The following is a 23958-nucleotide window of genomic DNA, read 5'->3' as shown; positions in this document are numbered from 1 at the left end:
CACACACACACACACACACACACACACACACACACACACACACACACACACACACACACACACACACACACACACACACACACACACACACACACACACACACACAAAACGTTCGGTAAATAAATTTTATTGTAATAAATTTCTTAGATCTAATTTTAAAAAAATTCTAAATACAGTACGAAAATGCTCAGACGGAAAAGTGATTAATTTGTTTTTCATTTGCATTGGCTGGTTTTTTGTAGTTAGTTTTCAAATAAAAATAGTATTGCCTCATCGCTGTGATAAAATGACGATCGTGATACAGTCGATTCCCTAATTTATTACAGTAAAAATTTGAGAAGTTTACTAAGGAATACATAGCAATAATAAATAATTTATTTTTGTATTTTAAATATTAAATTGATAAAATACAAACGCTATTTCAACTTTTTTTTTGTAAGAAAAATAATTTTATCATTTACGTTTGTTTAGTAAACACATTTAATGGAAAGATTGCCTAAGTCTGAATAATTGATTAAAATTTTAATTAATATTAAATTTGTTTACAATTTTTGGCATTGCTAAGTTAACACCCACGAAACAAATATTTCTTTTCAAACAATATTTTAAAAAATGTGTTCTTGAACTTAGCTTCATAGAAAAGTATTATAAAATTTCAAATGAATGTACAGTTCTTAATATCCGAATATTTTATAAAGAAATTGTTCAGTTTAAAATAAAATAACTTTTGAGATCCATTTTTTTAATTGATAGTCATAATTTGCATACATTTTTTATAGTGCACAAACAGAGTATATCTCTCTATAATTTTATCACATAATAAAAAATTCCATTAATTCCGAAAACATTACAATCATTTCATTATTAAAATTAAAACTTAACAAATTTGAGTTTCATGTTTCTGTAACATCTTGAATTTATTTAAAATTCTAATTAGATGCCACATTTTATATTAAACTTCTATCATTTTTTTCCATCCATATAGGAACACAAAAGCAAAATCCATTTACATTCAGTACTGAGAGTCCTGAGTTAGCGATATCAAAATTAAAATCTGTCAGCGAGCGAAATATCAAGGTTTAGGTGATAGAGAGCCAAAAATGGCATACCATAATTCTTATCGGCGAACACAGGCAAAAAGGAGAAATTCCTATTTTGATTGCATAAATTCAAAACTAGTGCGATAATTCGCCAAATGTGTTAAACTTTCCTCGCCCGACTCGGCTGTTTCCATGGTAATGGGTGAAGAGTGGAGATGCATCGAGAGTTTTCGGCAAGCTTATATAAATACTGCGTTAAGAATTCAGCTCCACGATTTAGATCTGAGAAAGAAACGTTTGATTGAGCGTGCGAATCTCAGAGTTCTTGACTTGTGCTACTGTCAATTGCTGTTGAAAGTTATTCTTCTGTTGGTTTCGATTTGCAAAAACTAAAATGTCTCTTCTTCCCTTGTTAACACGCAACTGGTGGGATGCCTGGGATTACCCATCCCGAATTTTCGATCAGCATTTTGGCATGGGACTCTTGGACAGCGATCTTTTACCACCAACAATGTACAGTGGATTCCTGCTGCGACCCAGAACACGAAATAACATCGACTCTTCCGGTGTGTCAGAAGTTACGAACGAGAGTGACAAATTCAAAGTGATGCTGAATGTTAGCCACTTCAAGCCAAACGAAATCGACGTGAAGATTGTTGATAACAGCATCGTCATCCATGGCAAGCACGAAGAGAAAACGGACGAGCATGGCTTTGTTTCCCGAGAATTAACACGCCGATACCTGCTGCCGGAAGGTACAGATCCTGAAACGGTGAAATCGTCCCTTAGCCAGAATGGCGTCTTGACCATTGAAGCACCCAAGAAAGCTATTGAACCACCACCAAGTAACGAAAGGGTCGTGCCCATTACCATGGAGAAACCTGCCGTAAAGAACTAATGAACTGTTATATATCCTTATACCTCATCGCAAATGCTTGACGTGGTCAATTTCATAATGTAATGTATCTCTTAACAGCATTGTTAATAATCATTTGTATAATGTGTTCTTTGAAGTTAATTGCACATAAAAGTTCTGTATTTACTTATTAGTTAATAAAATTTTTTGTAATTTCTTAACTGTGTTTTTATTTTTGTGTGAATCCTTGTCTTCCATATTGGTGAAAATTTAAAGTAGGAAGGTAGGAATATTAATATATAAATATTGTTATATGGTAGAAAGAAATTATTCATATTCTATAAAGAATTAACCAAGTTTTTAAAAATAAGACTAGTAGCAATATCTTCTATTTGAATATAACTGAAAAATTGTTTTTTTTCATTGAATTTTAAAAATACGATATAAAGAAGAGCAAGAAAAAAATATTTAGAATATTAAAATAAAGTGGCTTTATATCAAATTTTAATCTATTTATTTTATTAAGAGAAATATAATTTGTCTATATATAATCTTTAATAAATTATAAGCATGAATTAAATATAGAGTGGAAAATATTAATATCTTATTTAAAGTTATTTTTGTGACTTTTTTTTTTTATCTGCTTGAAGTTTTGATTAAGAAGTGAATTTTAAATTAAAAGAATACAGTTGATACTTTATCTAAAAAAAATGTAAATTCCTTTTAATAATTCTAATAACTTTCAGGTAAATAAAATAAAGGATTTATCATTTATTTTGACAATAAATAGTTAAATTATTATTTGAACTGTTAATTTATAAGTCTTTATCTTTTTAAAAACAATTTCAATAAAAATTAAATATATTTCTAGTCTTTTATAATGTAGATAATCTAGTCTTTTATAATGTAGATGTCTATAAGTTTGAATACATTTAGCTAAAAAAAATTAATATCTAAGTTAAATTTTTAAAAATTGATATTTGTATTATGGTGAAACAATTATATATATTTTAATAGAAATAAATCAAGACAGTTCATTAAAATTCAAACTAAATACTTTCATGTAGTAGTATTGTCTCTAACAAGTGATCAAAAATTAATTGTACCGGTTAAATCCTTATACTAAATATATTTTATTGGTATTTGGAAAATTCTAAAAATATCTAAAATTACTTTCTACACAAATAATATGTATATTTATATGTCTGTGTTTATATGTGTGACTTGGATGTTTATTCACAATAACTTCCGTGCAAGTTAAGTAAAAGAAAAGATTTTTTTAAAACATCTATTAAATATCCTTAGGACAAATGAGTTAGCATAGAATCATATAAATAAAATAATTGTACTATTATTATTCAATCATGAGTGGCAGTTTGTATATTAAAAGAATTTGGAAAAAAAGCTCATGTTTGCTTAGTTTCATAATGTAATTAAGTAAATCAAACGTGCATTTATAGAAAGTATTTCCTCCTATTTTCAGAATCAAAGTAAAAACTGATAGGTGCATAATTTTGGTCTAACTCAATGTATTTTTAAGTCATTGTACTCACATTTTTAGGGAAGGCATAAAACTGTTGATATTTATTAAATTCTTAAAGTTGAATCTCTTGATGGTAACACTGGATTGCCACCAGTTCAGAAAATATATATTGAAATGAAAGAATAAAAAAACTTTTCCAAGACATTTGTTTATTTAACAAGGGGGAAAAAATACTTTTTCAAATAAATGTCAATGTAGCTATAAGCATATACATATAAGAATAAAATATTTCAATTAATGCACATACTATATATAAAAATGCAAATTAAAAAAGCTATAATAATTATAGCTAATACTTGAACATATCAAACTCTAAAATAAAATATTACATCTTTTCTGCTACAGTATAACTTTATTACAATGAAATTTATATGAGAATGCAAGCATACTTAAACAATTTATCCTGAATATTCTTGGATATGTCTCATTAAAGTACAACAAATAACTTTTTATTAGAGAATAATAATCCATTTATATAATCCTTAAAAAAAGTAAATTTTAACTTACTTGTATAGAAGCCTAAAAATATCTTTAAAATTACCAAACACAACTAAAATAATAAAATCCTTTTTTATTGCCTTATTTTTAAAATGTAACTTCGGCATACAAAATGAAAGTCAATATAAAAACAAACAAAAATGAAAGACTAATTTAACAAACATAGATTTGAAACAAAACAATGTAAATTAGACATAAACATTTAAAACGGAGACACTTAATAAAAATATACAATGGTCTCTCTATAATCTGACACTTGGCTATTCTAGGTAGTGACCATTCTTCTTGTGTTTAAGGCATCTATAACTTAATTAAGATAAATCATTTTACTTAAGATTTATCATTTAAGATTTACTAGCTTAAAACAGAAAACAAACCATTACATGTTGCCGATTCTATTGCAATATAAGAAATGGACTGCTTTTAAAATTATATTTTATAGTATTTATTATGTATTAATCACATTAGTTACCAACTGGTTCATTGAGGATATTAGTTATATATAATTTCATTTAATTTAATGAGATATAAATTCATGTCCATGATTCCATCAAATTGCCAAACATTGAAGCTGTGTTGTTTCCATCATTTTACATATATTTTGTTTTTTGTGCATATGCGCCATTCTAAAGGACATCATAGTGCTATTAAAAGCAGAAATATGCAATTCACTTATGTTCTAAATTTTGCAGTATTATTTCAGTTTTCTATTTGTCCAGTAAACTACAGAGATATTAATAGAATCCTTTTCTAGATTTCAACAATCTAAGAAAAAATCACACGTTTACATATTTTATAAAATAATGGAAATGGTTTGAATTCCAAGGCAACAATATAATCTATTAATGGAAATTAGGAATTTTTTTTAATTACTGAAATTTATGAAAAATTCTTACAACTATTAAAATTAGTATAGTGAAAAAGATAATTTCTAAAATTTCCAAACAGCGTAAAATTTGTTTTTGTGCAAAAACATTTTTGGAAATTATATGGCAAAACATTAAAATCAAGCTTAATTTTTAATTAATTAATTTAATTATCAAAAATTTTTTTAAAAAAATCACTCTGAAGTGTGCATTTCTGTGCTCTTAAGTACATGAATCATATTCTGTAACAGTAGTTCGAATCAAAGCACCAATACACAGGCACTCCTCTTTATTATTAATTGAAATAGGATAATTTTATATAATTTAGAAATCAATATTGTAATTCAAATATATATAAGATTTACTAATGCATGGATCTTGTAGTTCTCAAGTCTGATGTTTGCCAGATTACAAATAGAACTTCTTAGCCCAAGTTGGCACTACTGAAAAAACAAGAGATGCTCACTCGGCTTAAATCGCGGACAGATAACTGTAAGAAGGCTTGTAAAGTGCCATAAGTCACAACACAACAGACAGACAATTGCGTTTTAACAAATAAATGAGTGACTTTAGGAATGTATATTTTTAACAAATCAATGTAAAACTAATAGAAAATTATCACAATTTTTTAAATTGAAATCCAAAATAAAAATCACAATATATAAACAACAATTATAATATTCATAATAAAAGGAACTAAAACTCAAGGATATCACAGAAAACATTTCTTTTAAGATAAATGAAAATTGGAACCCATTCAAAATAAGATATTTTAAATATACTAGAATTGTACTTATAATTATGAGTAAATATAACTTATACCACATATCGCTGATACTAGAAGTGATAGAACTAAATGATTGCTGATCTTATATGTATCACAAAATGTCAGATAATTAATTATGTTTTCAAAGGAAAACTAGAGTTAAAAATCAATTAAAAAATCCACAAAAGTGGTTTATAGAATAGTATTATAGTTTTAATGCCTTTGTGAACATTCCACTTTGCAATAATTTATAATAAATAATATCACTATACTTTTTAAAAATAAATATAAAATCAATATTGAAATACATTGTGGTTTATAGAATAGCATTATAGTTTTAATGCCTTTGTGAACATTCCAAATTGTAATAATTTATAATAAATAATATCACTATACTTTTTAAAAATAAATATAAAATCAACATTGAAATACATTCAGTCTATCTTCAAAGGGACTATAACAGTATTTCTTTCTTTTATACCATTATAATACAAATTACAGTTTTTGATGCATATGTTGAGCATTTGACATAAAAAACACACACACAAATAAATATAAATAAATATGATCTATTAAAATAAAGTACATATTCTTGATAAAATCTAAGACTTTTCAGAAGTCCCCTCACCCCCCCCAAACAGAACTGTGTTGATAATGAATTGAGGGGGTAAAAAAATGAACAGATAGATTTCATAACATAAATTTAGAACAGTTCTGCAACAACAATTCCATAAAGAACAATTACAAAGAGGGCAATACACTGAATATTTTCTACAATAACAATACTGATTTACAAACAAAATTGAAGCACCTCTTCCATTGCATCTTCAAACATTACATCACAAGGATTTTTATTTATCAGATAAGCCGACATTCACCATATATTAATAGTATTCCCATAAAATATATTCATTAGCAAATGGATAATATTGCAGGATAAATACAAAAAATTAATCCCTTTTTTTATAAGAATATTTTGAAAGTAACAATTGATTAGATGAAATTACTTATAAAAAAAACTCAATTTTACTTTTAAAAAAACATAATAATTCCTAACAAGTATTTAGAATTATTTTGAGAGGTAATAATTTAGATAAATATTCAGAACAAATTTTTACCAGTTCCTGCCTTCATAATATCCATAAAAGTATGACTAATTTAATGTGCATAAAACTGTTTCCATTGATAAGTCTTTAAATAATAGATCTGGTGACATATAATTATATAACACAAATTTATCAAAAAGAATTTCCATAGAAACTATGAAAATTTGATGACAATAATAATTGTGATATTTTTTGTGTAAAATTAAATATTAACATATTTCTATAATTTTATTACATTTAACTAACAATACAGAGCACTTAAGTTTATGTGCTAATATACTTTAAATCCCAGAGATTTGCTTAAAGAATTTTAAGCATATACTAAAAAGTGAATATATAGTGGCTGGATTATAGTTCTTTTAAAGTGAAAATTATGATAATCAAATTAATAATGCATACCAATCTTATGTTTTGATTTTTAAATGCATTAAAATATCAGAATATAATTTAGTGGAAGTAATCTCATATCAATTTTTCAACGACTAAAATAAATATATAAATTCAATTGAAAAAGGGCATATCTAAGATATAACTGAAGTTAACAGTTAATATCTTTATAGATGAAAGTGAATTCAAGTAAATTTTTCAATAACATCTCTTGATTCAAACTGTGCAATAATTTGAGAGTATTTTACAGATAAAAGCCTACAAAGCATAAAATCAAGCTATTTAAGCCATCTCAATTTTTATATATATACAGTATTTCCCCAATTTTATGCTCCCACCTTTAGTGTTTTTCCATTATTTTTGTTATTATTGGTCCCGTCAAATTTTTTATGTTCACAAAGTGATCACAAGTTTATAAAATATTAAACTTTCAAACATTTACACAAAGCCAGGCAAGTGGGTGGGGAAAAAAAATGGCATCATGACCAATAAGAGCTCTTTGAGAAATAAGGTGCCATATACGGAAAGAGTGATAATTAAAATAATTTTGATAATTTTTGTGAACTTGAAAGATAAATGAAGGACATTAGGAATAAGAGATAATTTTGAATTACATATTTAGATAGGAATCAGTAACTATGTTTTTGTTTGAAAAAAAAATATTATTAATATTGTAATATAACAATATTTATTAAAATTTAAATGTTTTACATAGAAAAAATAAATTTAATTGAATCTTAGTAAATGCAATTTATTGTGAAAAATAACTCAATTTAGAAAAACAGAACACATGTTTTTTTTCTCTCCTAGCCAATGGATAAGCAGAAATATGAAGGCAGAGTTGCATTAGCAACTTTTGCATTGAATATTCATTTGATGTAAATATTAGAAATAATCTATAATATTAATAATATGTATTTGTGTATGTTTCATTTATTCATTTATATTCCTTAGACATTTTTACCTATTTTTACCAGTTTCTTAGTTTTTGCTTTTTCCCACCATTTACAATGATATTTCTCTGGTCCCTTGAAAAGTGTAAGGCTGGGACAAACTGTATAATAATTTATTTTTAAATAAAACACAATAAGTTCTGATTTCTGATCCCTTCAGATTTCTTATTTTTGGAATTAAAATGCTATATAAATAAAATAAATTTTTTTAAAAAAAATTATAAATGTTGTACATTACTAAAAATATTAAAGAGTGGAAATTAAAAATATGTTTATAGTAATATTCTAAAGCAAAATTAATCATCACTTCTAGGTAATGAAACAATTATTTTATCTCATCACCTCTCTCTCTCTCTCTCTCTCTCTATATATATATATATATATATATAATAAAATAAAAACAATGATAAGAAAATCATTAAAAATAATAACAAAAGTAGCTCAGTTTTGCATTTTTAAGACACAAGCAACTTTTTATAGCAACATATAGCAATTTAAAAACAATTAATAAAAAATAGCATAAAAATATAAACATTCAACATATATTTTCTAAATTTCATTCAATTTCAGAAGGAAAATTTATTAATTAGTAATTAAAAATAATTAATATTATGGCATAATTATATTATGCTGTTCTATAATTTAGATTTCACATCAGTATTTTAAGATAAAAATAGATTTTTCAATCACATATTTACTTCATCTATTAAACTTAATTTTGCTTATTGTACATAAATCTTAGTATACTCTTTAAGATTTCTAAACTATAAGTACTTATTTTTGCTTTAATTTCTAGACATTACAAGGGACAAAAGATTTAAAAAATGAATATCCATTCCATATTTTATATCCAAAGCTATGAAATATAATTTTCTTACAATTATGGCAATTTAATTCAGATTCTATTTTATAAGTAATATATCATACACCTTTACAAGTTTGCCTATGGAAACAGGTTTGAGACTTCATATTGTCGATTTCCATCAACAAATTTGGAATGTCATCATAAATGGTTTTCTCTATTGCATCTAACAGACACAATGATATGAATCCACACTGCTTTGACAATGAGATAAAGCTCTCCATGGAGTGAAGCGAGAAGAACTCTTGATATTCAGGTGCAGATAACAAGTCCTTGTCACTGATATCTCTGTGAGCTAAAACCTTTTGATATACTTTGTATTTGTGCGGCATCTCACAAATCAAATCGGCTATATCCTTCCCACTTTGGAAAAACGAACGGTGTTGAGCAAGGGCATTGATGTAACTATCAACTAACAATGCATGATTTCTGACTAAAACAGCATGACGTCGAAGAAAGGCTGCCTTGTTTTGGAGTCTGTTAGCCATAACTTCAAATATATCATGCAGTAGAGATTCCTCATCTCTGATAAACATAGCCTGGAATTCCTTAGAGACTCCTTGAAACGCTTTTGACCAAAAAGAACTGACATATACTCGAGGTGGCTCAGTTACATTGATTAAAGGAGATAGGCTCCAAAATAAGGTGCCATACACTCGGAGCAGTTCTTGGGAGTTCATAGAATCAGCTTTATTTAAAACAATCCTCACCTGTAAAAAATTAAAAATTGTTTATAATTCATATGAAGAAATTAAATGCATAGTACTTATAAAAGTTTTATTGGGATCTTTTATCTAAATATATAAGTTAAAAAGAAATAAAAACATTGATACATTTAATTACCTTTCAATAAGATTTAAATTAAATTAAAATAATCATAATTCATTTGAAAAATTCTGAAAAGAAATAAAATACATTGTATTCAAACATTTATTTTTAAATAATATATTTCAAAACTAGAAAAATAATTCTCTTATTTCTAAATTTATAATTGTGAGTAATAATTTTCTAATCACTTGAACTCTGTGATCAAAGAATTTTCATTCTTTATATTCATTTTCCCATGGAATCAAAACCTTAAGTCAGAAATAATAATACAGTAAATCTTGATAAAACTTAAAAAAAGTGTCACTTAGGTCTCATCGATTTATTGTATAATTCTCAAGTTTTGATTAAGTCAAAAATATGCGGCAACATAAATTCATGGTAAAAAAACAAAACAAAAAATTGTTGTTGTCTGACTAATTGAGCGTGAATAAACATAGCTAAAAAATTGGAAATAAGTAAAAAAATACTAATTTTATTGGAGCCTGAAAAGTGTTATTATAACATACCTGTACACAAGATGTTTCATATAATAAAAATAAAAGTCAAAGATAGCATAGAAAAACAGATAATTTGTGCAATTCATCTGAGAATTCAAATTCTGATTTTAACTAAAATAACTGAATATGATTCAGCTTAATGTTAAATCAAGACACAAAAATTTAAAAAGAATTATAAACCGTTGTATCTTTTGTTTTACTTTCTATTATTGGCTCTTCAGAATTTTAAAATCAAACTCAACATTTTGCTTTTTATTTACTTTAAATTCTTTTTTTTTTTCAAAGAAAAGGTTTAATTATTTCAATTTTTTATTACTTACTGTCATTCTCTCTCTCTTTACATATATATGTAAATCATATAAAGCAATATAATATAACATATTCCAACAAGTATTTCATACAATCTAATTAATTGAAAAATAAATATCTATTTAAGATATTTGCCTCTTTACACTGGTATTTATCCTTAAAAAAATACCTGCATATTTTTCATCATTTATTACCTTTGCTTCATAACCTTTCAAATGCTTAAATATCTTTTCCAATTCAGTTCCGACATCTAATTTTGCAGGATCAAAAACTATGATGATCAAGTCTGACTGATCAATGAACCATTGGCAAATTTCATCAAAAGGAAAGCCTCTTTCTTGCTGTTTTCTGTTCTCAATAACTCCAGGAGTATCAACAAAATTAACCTAAAAAAATATTTAATATTTAATTGATAATCACACGTTTTTCATTCCTAAATTTTATGTTATTTTAATTTGAAGTCAAACAATAAAAATAGCATTAATAATGGCAAAATAAAAATTGATAATAATATAATAATTTTAGTAATCAAACAGCAATTGACTTTTTTTTTAATACAAGAATGAATTTGCAAATGTTATTTGACAAGATTTTTCACACAACCCATTAATACTTAAAACCACATATTGTTGCTTAATTAAAAGCAGCATTTCTCTAAATTTTCCAAATTTTAAAAGAGTAAGAGAAAAGTTTTATGTGGCTGATAACTAATATGGTGAATTTTATTTAAAATCTTATCTAGTATAAACATGATACTGTACATGATGAAATCGATTGAATATAGTATAAATATGAAACAAATCTGCCGCATTTTTCACAAGTTATTGAGAAAAAGTTCAGTTTAATATTCATTTTTTAAAATTTGGAAAAATGATATCAGCAGTGCTGTCTTTTACGAGACAATATATAAAATAGAAAAGAACCTAATACGATACAATCATGAATTTTATACAACTTGGAGAAAGCAGAACAAATCAATTTCTATTTAACATGAAGCTCAAAATGAATTTTAAATTTCCAAATAGTTTTGAATAAAATTACAAACTTATTGTGAAGGTTAGTTTTAATTTTAAAAATTAAATAATACAATTCATAAAGGATTCAATGATAAATATGGAAAAGAAAATATGCTAAATTAAAAGAAACATTGCAAAAACTAAAAAAAAAATCAAAGGTTACAGTTATTATTTTAATGTTTGTCATTTTTTGCTTAAAAAGTTAGAATGTAGAGGTATGTTATAAAAATGCACATAAATAAAGAGCAAAATGTAATGTTGCAAAGAATATTCTGTTAGCACTAAGCTGGAAATTTTTTTTTACAAAGACAAGCAAAATCAATAAATATGCCTGCTTTATAAGAAACATATATGATATAAGCCTCATTCCAGAAATCTTTAAGATAGTCATTTAAATAAAATAATCTTTTATTAGAAATCTTCAGTTATTGATTAATAAAAAAAAAAAAAGAGTACTTTTAAAGAATCTTCAGAAAGTACTTTAGGCATGTCCAAATCATAGAAGTTGTTTAAATCTTGCACAAAAAGCAATGGGGATTATGGGCGAGTGTTCAAAAAAGAAAGATAAAATTGGAACAGCAGGCCCTACTTTTATGCTTATACTTTTAAAACAGAACCCTCCCCTCAGCTTTTTAGTAAATCAGCAGTTTATTGGATTTCAGAAAAAATAATCACACAACTTGTTAAGAAGAAATCTTTTTATTTTTGAATTAGGTAAAGCTATTTTTTATCTTTGAAATTCAATGAAATGGGGAAGAATTCCTTTTACAGGTGCTTATAATTTAAATTTATGATATACATAGATGTTCTTGAATTCATAGGCAAAACTTCAAGGGTAGTTAAAATACGTATAAAGAAGCATCTTTTTGTATAGCAATATAAAGTTGGAGGTGAAAAGTATAGGCAGAAATGCTGAGAAAATAATAATAATAATAAAGTTCTACATTCACACAATATATAAATTTAATGATATAGCGAAAATAAAGATGAATTTTTTGGAGGAAAAATTGAATAGTTACGGAGGTCTATTTAGTTTGTATTATTAAATCATCTGCAAAACAATTTTATTGAGTTTGAATTGCATTGCACGAGCTTCAAATGATTCTTTGTTGTTAGAAAATATTTTTCCATGATGAAGCAATTTACACTCTCTAAGAAAGCAGACATACATCGCATGTATGAGGCTTCGAATTATAACATATGAGTGGTGGTAAGATTATACCATGAACATTTCCCTAAAAAACAAAACTAAATTGTAAAATTTTCTGACTTTACACTGAGTGATGCGAGAGTGGTTCATTTGATGTAAAAAAATAGTTGTGTGCAGTTTGATCCTCAACTTTTCACTTTTGATCTCATGTTATTATACAAAAAAATATTTCTTTACATGTATTTTACTTATCATTATAGTTTAGCCCATGAATCCATAGATATTATATGTGCAAGTATATTATGTATTCTATGTGTGAGTTTAATTAAAGCAATAATCAAATTCCTATTCCAGGTAATTAACAAATTAATTGAATTGAATTCATTTAATAATTGAATAATAAGTTGATTAATAATTGAATTCATTTAATTTCCCTAATTAAATTTACAAATAATCTTTTTGGACTTCTGTAATTAAAAGTACACAAATTTCTTCTTAAAAAAAGTTTTATAACTAATCTTCTGTAAAAAGTTTTATTACTAAGTCCGCTGGCTTTCTTTTTAGTTATTTCCTTCTTGATAGAAGGTAGTAAATGTATCACATAAGATACCTAATTAAGTGGGTACTTATATCACATAATTATCTAATTAAGATATAATTCAAGATTGAATTTTATCTCTTCTTACTTAAGTAAAAAATCTTATCTTAAGAAAAGAATTTATATCTTAAATAAAGAATCATATCTTAAAGTAAAAAATTTAACAAATACAGTTTGAAAAATACACTTTTATTCGTGAATTAAAGAATTAATTTTGTTAAATTTAATTATTATCTACTTTTTAAAGAATAATGTATAATTCATTATTAAAAATAGTAGAAGATATGCCCATCCAGGCAGGCCAACAATATCGCAGACATGATTGTCATCATTTAAGTATTAAAAATTGTAGTAGAAAATATCATTAATCTAGGCAGAGAGGTTAGGATTTTTTTTTTCTTTTTGATCTTATATGTACCACATTTCAAATGTAAATGCATAGAATGCATTTATGAATGTTCAAATGAAAAATAGTTACTAAAATTGATTTAAAACAAGTAATGATTTCCTAACAAAAAGAAATTAGATGATTCAGGTTTGGAATAAAAAGGCTGAACTTCTTAAAATAATGAATTCTACCAAACATAAATACTGAGAAATAAAATAAGTATGTCTAAAATAAGGATAAAATGAATAAATTTAAAGCACTTGAGGTACTACAAATATTTCATAAAAGAAAATTAATTGATCTCTAGAATAATTACAGCTTTTGAAAATGCTGAAATATGCATTTCTGCAGAAATGCAAAGTAAAAATAATGCTGAAAGAATATTAGCAGAGCTCAATTCATTAACCTTTGCTATAGTCCAATATAAAAAAAATGTAAATAAAATATGAAGTTTGTGATCCCATAACTACATAACAGTTTACATGTAATCATTAAAATAGGACAAAAAGAAGTCTGATCTACTGACAGAAAAAAAAAATGCACTGCCAAATACAAAATTAAAAAAATAAATAAATAAACTGTTAAATAATAAAAAAGAAAGGAAGAAATTAGTGTTAGTCACAGGTATGTTCATAAAAATTACCAGGTTTGCTCGGATTCATTATTTGTACACATAAAAAAAGCAAAAACACTAGATAGCCAAATGAGAAATTGGTTACACTCCAAAACAACGTTATGAGCATCTGTATACAATTCTTATATAAACAGAATATGGAATCCCAGCATCAATTTTTTAAAAATTATTTAATAGTTGGCATCATGAGCATGAAATAGTAATTTAATTCATTCATTCATTTAGAATGTCAATAGTGTATTGTCATCAAGAAAACATAAGTGTGCAAAATTTCAAAACTTTAACACTTTAGTAAGTGCATTAAAAAAAAATTAATTATAAAATTCCATCCTTACAAACATGAACAATTCAAAAAGTTCATTCAAAAGTGTTAAAAAAATATTCACAGTAAAGCAAAATCAAATAAAATTTATACATTACCAATTTCAAGATGCTATTTGGAATTTGGATGCTTTTCAACCTTTCAAGGAGAACTTTTCCATACTTTTCTAAAGTTGAATACCGTTTCTCCATGACTAAAACATTTCCATCAACAATTTTAGGTTCATCACTGTGTCCTAATATAGTGAAGTCAGATGTCGTTGGCTGAGCTCCTGAAATTTAAAACTAAGGTTGTTTATAAATGCATTTTACAGTCAAACAAAATTTTCCACATATAGCTGATAAATTCATAATTGAATATACCCAGTATTGCATTTTCACCTTGTATTTATGTCATTCACTTATTTTTCACTTTATTTAATGGGATAGATATGTGATTTCAGATATTGGAGCATTGTTCGATATTGCTGTACAGTATACTATGTCTTCCATCTTTTGGACACTGTGATACTTTTTTTATGCTTATGCATGTTACATTTCTTTATGTACTTTTCAACTTAGTCTCTTGAACCCAGAATTGGTTTGCTACCAATTTAATTTAAAAATTTTATTTTAGTCAAATGAACTATAATGTATACCTTTATTTAATGTCCATATTCTGGCAATGACTGTAAGCCTTTCAATAAATAAATAATGATCTTCTCCTTGGCGACCTTCAAGGTCTTATACCCTTTCAAGTAAGAGGGTCGTCATAGGGCAGACTGTTGTGGGTTTATATAGATAATTTCATAAACAATTGTAACTACTGCACATTCTAATCACGAAACAGAGATTACTATATTCTTCTCTTAAAAGTTGATCTTCCTGGTGATTACAGTTCTATATGCAAAGTGATAAAATCAATAAACTCAGAATAATGCATTCATGCAATGTTTATAAAGTAAAATTATAAAGACAAATTGTTGTTATACTGTTAAAGGAGATCTTTAATAAAAAAGAGAAAATAAGTAAATATGTTCTTGTTTTAAAATACTATCGCTGTAAAAGAAAAAATTAAGCTGAACACTGTATAGTATACTAATGATGCATTGATATAAATCATTTAATGTAATATTCTAAATTTTTTTTTCTTTACATCTTTATTTTATATACTGAATATATAAGGGAATGAAAATCAGACACGATTTTTAAAATATTACAATAACTATTTTTAAAATGAATAGCATTTAATCTCGTATTTACAGGCAAAAGAAGTTTTAATGCGATACCATCATTAAAAATTAATTAAAATTATCATTTAAAATTTAATTCAATACTATCAGTCCAGTCATTACCAGGGTTTACATAAGGATAATTTTATTTCCATAGCTAAACTACTCGAGCTTTATTTTTTCTTGCTTTATATAACAAGTAAATATGTAAACCCAATCTTTTAAACAATTTTCTGTTGGCATATATCACTCATTAGTCAGATTTTCAAGTGAAAGGTCATTTTAAAATGTTTTTTATTTTTTATTTACCAAATTGTAAAAATGTTTTAATGCCTATGCATGAAACATTTTTTTTTAAAGTTAGCTTCACAATTATCTGAATATACGAAACATTCAAAATGCCTTATAAAATAGTTTTATTCTCTAATTTTATTTTATTAGAACATATGTGATGGTTAAATATACTAATAATGATGAAAGACTAGAATAAGAAACTCTATCAAACCCTTTATCAAAAATGCAGATTTTAAGAGATATCTTAGCATTTTTCAAATCAATTATCAAAAGATAAAGTAATTTTATAATTAAATGTACCTAAAGAAGAATATTATGAGTGAAAAGCGTTGAAACATATTTATAAAAGGAATTAAGTAAGAAATAGAGAGTTCCCATAATTGAAATGTCCACTTGTTGCAAAATATAAATTATACATTTTAAGTACAAAAATTTCATTTTTCTAGTTTTAATAATTTTTCTCCTGGGTTGTGAAGTAATAAATAAATTGTGTCTATATCTACTTTTCAGCACTTTTATGAATACAAAAATGTGTGTGTGTGTTTTTTTTTTTTTAAACAATCTTTAAATGGAAGCCATGTACAATTTCAAAGCTTTTTTTTTTTTTTTTTTTTTTTTTTTAAATTTAAGAAGTATATATATATATAAAAAAAAAACCTTTTTAAAAAATGTTAACATATGCTGAGATTTTTTTTTAAAATTCTAAATTGTATTTTAGAAGTTAAATAAAAATTTACATTTTTGAATTTTTAAATAAAATTTTTTACTCTAAACATTACATAATAGTATATTAATGCTTCTTAATATTCTAAAATTGACTTTATAGTTTGTAAGAAGGAAAGAAATATAAGGCAAAGTTTTTTTCTTCATAAAAACGATTAAATATATAAAACCAGTGAATGTAGACAAGAAAAAAAAAAAATGAATAAAAAAACAGACAAGCTAATACTGAATCAGAGAAAATTAGAATGAAAATATTAACTTGTACCATTCACTAATGGTATCATAACCACTAATGGCATCATAATGGTTCACTAATGGTAATTATTATCATCAGTTTATAAAAAAACCTTTATATTATTAATTTTTCTGTATCATAAACAAAAATAGAAACATGTCACAATTTTACATCAATATTTTACATTATAAATTATTCTGGTGTTTCCTTGGCCATAATAAATTGTTCAAAATATTATTTTAATTATGATCAGATATTATGTACTTTTCATTAAAAAAATGTAAGGAAACATTTGATTAGTAAAATAAATAGGATCTCAGTAATCCTGTTTATTATCAATTCTTTGGTAAATTTTAAAAAATTATAATTTATTGAGCACTATAGTACTGTTTACTAATCAAGTAAGATTTTTTCCCCCTTGACAAAAAGTATAGTCTCTTACTTCATTATTATTATACTCTGTTTCACCCTAACTTGGCAGTAGTGTATATTCTAGGCATGCCGAATCACAGTCGCTGTGAGGGGAACTGGGTTACTTTAAAGTACAAATGTACTAGAAATGCAGATCGCTGGCAAAACTTTATCTCGCAAATTTTTCGCCAAATAGTAAATATTTATTTACTCTATTATATTATCAATTTATCCGAGAATTAATTGTTTCCTTATTTTCATTATTTTTTCAATATTATTGATACATTATTTTAATAAATCATTAATGTTATTTCATATCGTTTCTCAAAAGAAAACCCTAAATCTTTCAATATTCGGTAAAGCGCAGTTCGGCTAATGTTTTTCGAAAAGATATCTGTATAATCGTTCACATCTTTTAAAACTTTATCTAATGTTGAAATCTCATTTCTACGAAAATATGCATGGATTTTTCGTCAAATACAGGATAATGTAAAATCATCATATTTTACAAAACCTGAATGTTTAACTATTGAACCTGGTCGTTTCTTTCCAGGGGGTACTTAAAGGACTGGATGCCTTTATTTCTTTTTTCTAAAGGAAAACTGTTCATTGCAAAACACCTGTAAGGTGCGAAACTTTATCGACGATTTGATTGATAGAATCTTGAGGGTTTTTTCGGAGTCGAGAATAAACATTTAATATGTTTCTGCATGCTGCACTTTTTGTTGGTTTTACTCGTCTTGAAGGTGTGCACAGAGTAGTCGGTGATAACACTTTCTCTTTTTCAGACATTTTAGAAGTGAATAAAAATGACGAATCGAATAAATATTCAACAATAAAACTAATGACTACTAATGTGATTAATAGCATCAAAAATATCAGCTGATAAAAAAGCGAGAATAAAAAAGTACGAAAGATTATAACGGTTGCGAACTGAATGAAGCTGAGTTGGCGGTGACGTAAAAGAAAAGCGCGCCAAATATTTGACCTTAAAGACCGGTTCTAGCCAAAGTGGAATTCATTATGTCAATCTTTTAGTTTAATTCGTTCGCTTTATTTACAAAATACTTAACAGATAAGCACTCCTAACTTGAGAATAATTTTAAATACATATTGATAAAAAAAAAGATTTCTGTAATTTATGATATAATTTGAGAAATTTCTGCGCATTTTAACTATTTTAAAGTCGTAAATTGATGGGGAACTCTTTCCCAAAGCGGAGCGTTACATTTTCTACCTTTTACAATACTGCCAAGTTAGGGTGAAACAGAGTATACTTATTCATAAAACAGAAATTGGGTACTGGATTCTTGTGACAGATTCTAAATGATTAACAAACCAGTTACAAAGTTTGTCAACTGTCTTGAGTGTGCAAGCATATGATTTCTCTTAGCTTAATTTAATTATATTAATGTCTTAAAGAAACACTACAGCTATTTTGGAGTGAACTTTATAATTTTGAAATGCACCCAGATGATGAGAATGATGCATGATAGCATGATTTTTCTTTTATTTATTTATCTTAATTTTTGTGGCAGCAGATTTCTAAATAAATTATTTTTATAGAAAAAAATTTCAGTTGACTGGAAAAATCTTGGTATGATGTTCTTTTTAATTGGATTTTAAATGAATTATTTGCAAGCTTAAGAAATTGTTTAAATTTTTTGAAAGCAAGTCATACACGACACCCCTGAGCTGGCAGTTCACTCTTCAAACTTCCACACCACATCAGTTTGAGAACCTCTGACTCAAACTCAAATCACTTGTACCAAACTTGCTTACATAACAGTTCTTCAGTAGAACTGGATCTCAAAATGAAATCTTCCAGTCCAAAGCCTTACTACTACAGCCCTGTTTATGATTTCTCTGAGTTCCAATAGAATTTTGTGTTTCCTTAGAGCTTGATGCAATGTTGATCTATATGATTATTTCCTGGAGATAACATCTGATATGTGTTTAAATAATATTCAATGAATATATAGGCCATTTGAGATTTTTTCTACCAGTTTATTAAATTAAGAATATTTGAGTTAATTTATATTTTTAATTAAGAGCTATCAAATCAGCAATTTATTTGAAAGAATTGAATTAACATACATTTCCTCCTTGTCTAGTTTGAATATGTTAGTGATGAACAGTTAATAGTTTGTTTCAGTGACTTTCAAAAACAAGGTAATAAATGGTACAAGGAAAGAAAAATAAAAAAGAATTATTCATACTAAACATTTCAAATGAGAAGTTTTGTAATATAACGTAGGAAAAAAAAAAAAAACTAATATAACTATGCATTAATTTAGAATGTACATCAATAAAAACAAATCCATATGATATTCAGAATTTTTAACATTAATCATTTCTATACCAAAAGAAAATAAGTAAAAAAAAATATTTTTGACTATATTATTTTGATTATAGATATAAGAATATAAAGAAAATATGGAAGAAAATAATACGAAAGATCTTACCAGCATCTAAAGAAACAGATGAATTTTCAATTCCAAGAATATAATTAATAAGAGTAGATTTGCCAGTACTCCATGGTCCAAGAAGAGTTACCATAGGCAAAGAAAAAATTTCACCTTCTAAGAAAAATATCAAAAAATTATTAGTGGTAATGTTTTAAACTTCAAAACATAAAATGACTTAAAAAATTTTTTAGAGATTAATTATTTTAAAACTAAATTACCATTAAATTTATAAAAACATTAATTATATTCTATATCTTAAAAATAAACTTAGATCAAAGCTTATGAAAGAAACATAAAGGTCGCCATTTCTCTGTTAGCTTAAAAAACATTAATATAGACATGAAATGATTTTTTCTTTTAAATTTATATAACTGAAATTTTATGACTAGAAGTCAGTAAGAAATAACATATTTATCTGCTTTCACTTGCTATAATTTGACTGTTGACATGATAATGGGAAAATTGTACAACTTTGGAATTTATATATATATATTAGTTACCATTCATTATGTGATGCTTCATATCATTGTATTTGTAGGCATCTTCTAAGGGCTTAATAGACTTTATATATAAATTAAGAAGTTTATCCAAAGTGAGTTTAATTAAGTCTTTATCATAAAAATCTGTAATATTCTCTAGATTCAAAATCCGCTCAAAATGTTCTCGAGATCTCAGTGACAATTCTTCTGAGGATGATCCAATTTTCCTTTTCATTTGGGATGAAGTACCTAAAAAAATATATACATATTAATGTACATGACGATTAATATATAATTTCATAAAGGAAAACTTATGAAAAGATTATTTCCTTCTTTCTACTATCAAAGGTTAACCTTAGGGTATGCAGAGTCTAACTGAAAGCTATTTAGGTGGATTTATTTTTTAAGTTTTCAAAAACTGAAGAATCGTAAACTGAAAAAAAAAAAAAATCAATGAAGGTATTTTTCTTTGACTTTATATTAACACAATATTATGCATTTTGTGCATTGTATTAGAATGTAGGAAACTAAGTAATCATTTTGAATATTTTCTTTTCTTCTCAGTAAAATCAATATTTGATATACAATTTTCGTAACAGGACTACATATTAGATTACCTTTATCTAACAGGTCGCATTTTTGCATTATTGATTCACATAATAGCAAGTACTTTGACAAATTTACTCCAAACTATGATACAGATCTATGATGCTGATGACAAAATCACATGGTAAATGCAATGCTTCCAGTTCTCAGATTATTGCATTCATATTTACATAGATAGAACTCCAATAAACAAATTTCAGTCAAAATTTGATGGAAATCAAAAAGTTATTATTTAGAACTGTTATGCTCAAGAGAGAACCAGTTCTAAAAATTGTATTCTTATGCTGGAAAAATCTGTTAAAATCTTAAAATCATTTTTTTTGTTACGATTTTTTTTTTGTTTTGCATAAGAAAGATAAAAAAAAAAAAAAGTATCCTTTTTCAACTCTTAAATTCAATTTTGCACCTTTTTGTAATAGCACTCAAAGCATGCGTCCTACTTGCTCAACCTTAGTTGTAACTATAAACTTAATTCAGAGTTGATAAGGTTCTGGTAGAAAAACAAAACAACCAATCAGGTAAACACCAGTCCTGTTCTCAAGTATTTATTTTCAACGAGTAAAATCAGGTTCGTTTTTTCCATAAAAATTGTTACTTCAATTAATAATTCTTATTAACATTTCTTATATAAAAAAAATCCTTATTGGGGAATAAAATCTTTTTTATAAAAATATCAAATAACTATACAAATCTAAACATAAAAAAAAAATGTTTAAAAATGAAAATATGCATAAAAAATGTCTCTTAAAATAGCAGCTACATACATACACATGTAAAATAATAATAAAAAAATATCAGATGGCAAAACTAAGTTTTTGAAAAATGGTTTTATTTGATATTCGTATGAATTATAGCAACTTGCTTCTAAGGCAGACAGACCAAAAGAGAGTTCACAGACTGCAGCAGTATAAATCAGAAGTATAGATAGCATATTTATAGCTTTCTTTACAAAACAGAGATAAGACAGGCTCTTTTAGGAGCATAAAAATTAATTTACTGCATGAAAATAATGTTAATAGATATATAAATCCATAAGGGAATAAGGGGATATTACAACTTGTGCTGCCATCTGTTATTTTCATTACACATTAACTAGATATTTTTTCTTAATAAATCATCAAATGACTACAAGTTGAATAAGAGAGTAAAATTCTTAAAAGGATAGTTTTAAAAGGAAACCATCACATTTGTAATGGTTCATATTAAGAGAGTTGAACGAATGTACACTAAGAGAAAGGACGAAAATATTAATTAATGGGCGCATCAGGAAAATTCTCTTGCCAAGAAGGTCAGAGCAGTAGATCTCACCCTTCTATCTACTACTGCTCTGGATGCAAATGGCGATAATATGGAGGCTCTGTACCAACCGAAAGAAATTCTCCCTGACAAATCTAAATTATATATGAAACATTACAACCACACTTGCAAGACTCAGAACAGGGCACCTGAGGGGCATGAGAATCATGCCTGATGGCTCCTGACTCTATGACGAATGCAGACACTGTCCAGATGTGCAAACGGATCCGGAGCATATTTTTAGCTGCCATTCTATTATTTCAGCCCTCTTCAAAATAGACATTAATTGCACCAGGGGTATTCTTTATTCCGATAAAGCTGAAGATGTGACCAGGGCTGTTCTGCATGTTTTTGGCCAAATCTAATTGACTCCCTCTGTCCCTTCTCCCCCTTATTTTTACTGCACTTGTCACACAACAACAAAAACAGGAAAAATCTAAAAATGCAATGTATGACGGGCATAAATACTATAGTTGTATGAATATAAAAAATCATTTCGAGAGATGAGGAATATTCACAATCACATTATGGGAAGAAAAAACAATTTTATTAAAACAATATGAGGAATGCAGTAATTTCTTTCAAAGATTAACACATCTGAAAAGGGAGCTGAGTTTGTAATAAAACATATTTAGATATGACTTTTTAAATTTCTGATGGATCAACAGATTACATATGAATGAATTTAGCATAAAGGATTAAATATACAAATTTCAGAATGATTCAAGAATAAGAAACTGACTATTAATTTTTGTTTAAAAATGACTTATTATATATCTTACTTTTAACAAAGTTATTTTTATAAGGAACTAAATTAAAAAGATTTCCTACAAGAATAACAGAAAAAATTTGGTATATTACAGTTAAAAAATAAGATTGAATGTAATTTAACTCCAATTTCCTTAAAGAAAAATTTTTTTTATTGGAATAAATTTTTGAAAGTCCTTAAAAGTTACATTAATTTGTTAACAAATAGGGAAAAAATGATGATCTGAGAAAATATTAAAAATGCAAATATATATTTCAGATTTTGAATTTTCTCTTATATGTATAATCTCAACAAACTTATTCTATGCATATAAATGATCTTATCTTCGCTCTGATCTTATTTAAATCATTTCCTTTTAATATACAAATTCTTATTTGAGGATTTTTTTCAAAACTGTTAACTAAATCTATCTCTACAAACCTATGATTATAATATTATTTTCTAATGTAACTAAAAACTAAAGCGATTTATGTTACCATCATATAGAAATCAATTCAAACTGTGAAAAAGAGAAAACTATACTAATCTATTTTTGTTAATTTTAATATTAAAAAATTGTGATAAATTTACCTTGTGCGAGTAGATCAACACTGCATTGTAAAATTATGAAAGCAATTAAGAGAAACATTTTTTAAGATCAGATGATGAGTCTGGAAGATAAATTTTGAAATTTTATACGACTATAAAGTTAAAACTGGGTTTTTTAAATTGAGAAGCAGGAAATTAGCAGATAATTTACTGCAATTATTGGGCAATGTTTACATTTTCCACCGGTACAATTAAAATAGTAGTAAAGTTACAGTTAAACAATTTCTTTTATTTAACGATTCTATGAAAAAAAAATCTGT

The 23958-nt window shown here is 26.1% G+C and overlaps 2 protein-coding genes across 2 annotated transcripts; one reads left to right on the top strand and one right to left on the bottom strand.

Annotated features, from left to right (window-relative positions):
* Nucleotides 1-1250: 1250 nt before the first annotated feature.
* Nucleotides 1251-2113, top strand: LOC129957176 (protein lethal(2)essential for life-like). The gene has a single exon (XM_056069368.1). It carries the CDS (start codon nt 1435-1437, stop codon nt 1936-1938), a length of 504 nt encoding a protein of 167 aa, XP_055925343.1. The 5' UTR covers nt 1251-1434; the 3' UTR covers nt 1939-2113.
* A 6631-nt stretch (nt 2114-8744) lies between these two features.
* On the bottom strand, nt 8745-23873 carry LOC129957277 (sarcalumenin-like). Its single transcript, XM_056069537.1, has 6 exons — nt 23681-23873; nt 20461-20688; nt 19958-20074; nt 14718-14890; nt 10706-10897; nt 8745-9587 (listed from the first exon to the last, which is right to left on the bottom strand). Exons 1-6 carry the CDS (start codon nt 23736-23738, stop codon nt 8937-8939), a joined length of 1419 nt encoding a protein of 472 aa, XP_055925512.1. The 5' UTR covers nt 23739-23873; the 3' UTR covers nt 8745-8936.
* Nucleotides 23874-23958: the final 85 nt, after the last annotated feature.

Source organism: Argiope bruennichi, chromosome 11 (assembly GCF_947563725.1).
Source record: "Argiope bruennichi chromosome 11, qqArgBrue1.1, whole genome shotgun sequence".
Taxonomy (NCBI): domain Eukaryota; kingdom Metazoa; phylum Arthropoda; class Arachnida; order Araneae; family Araneidae; genus Argiope; species Argiope bruennichi.
Note: the sequence above shows the minus strand (reverse complement) of the source record. Positions and strands in the feature narration are given on the sequence as shown.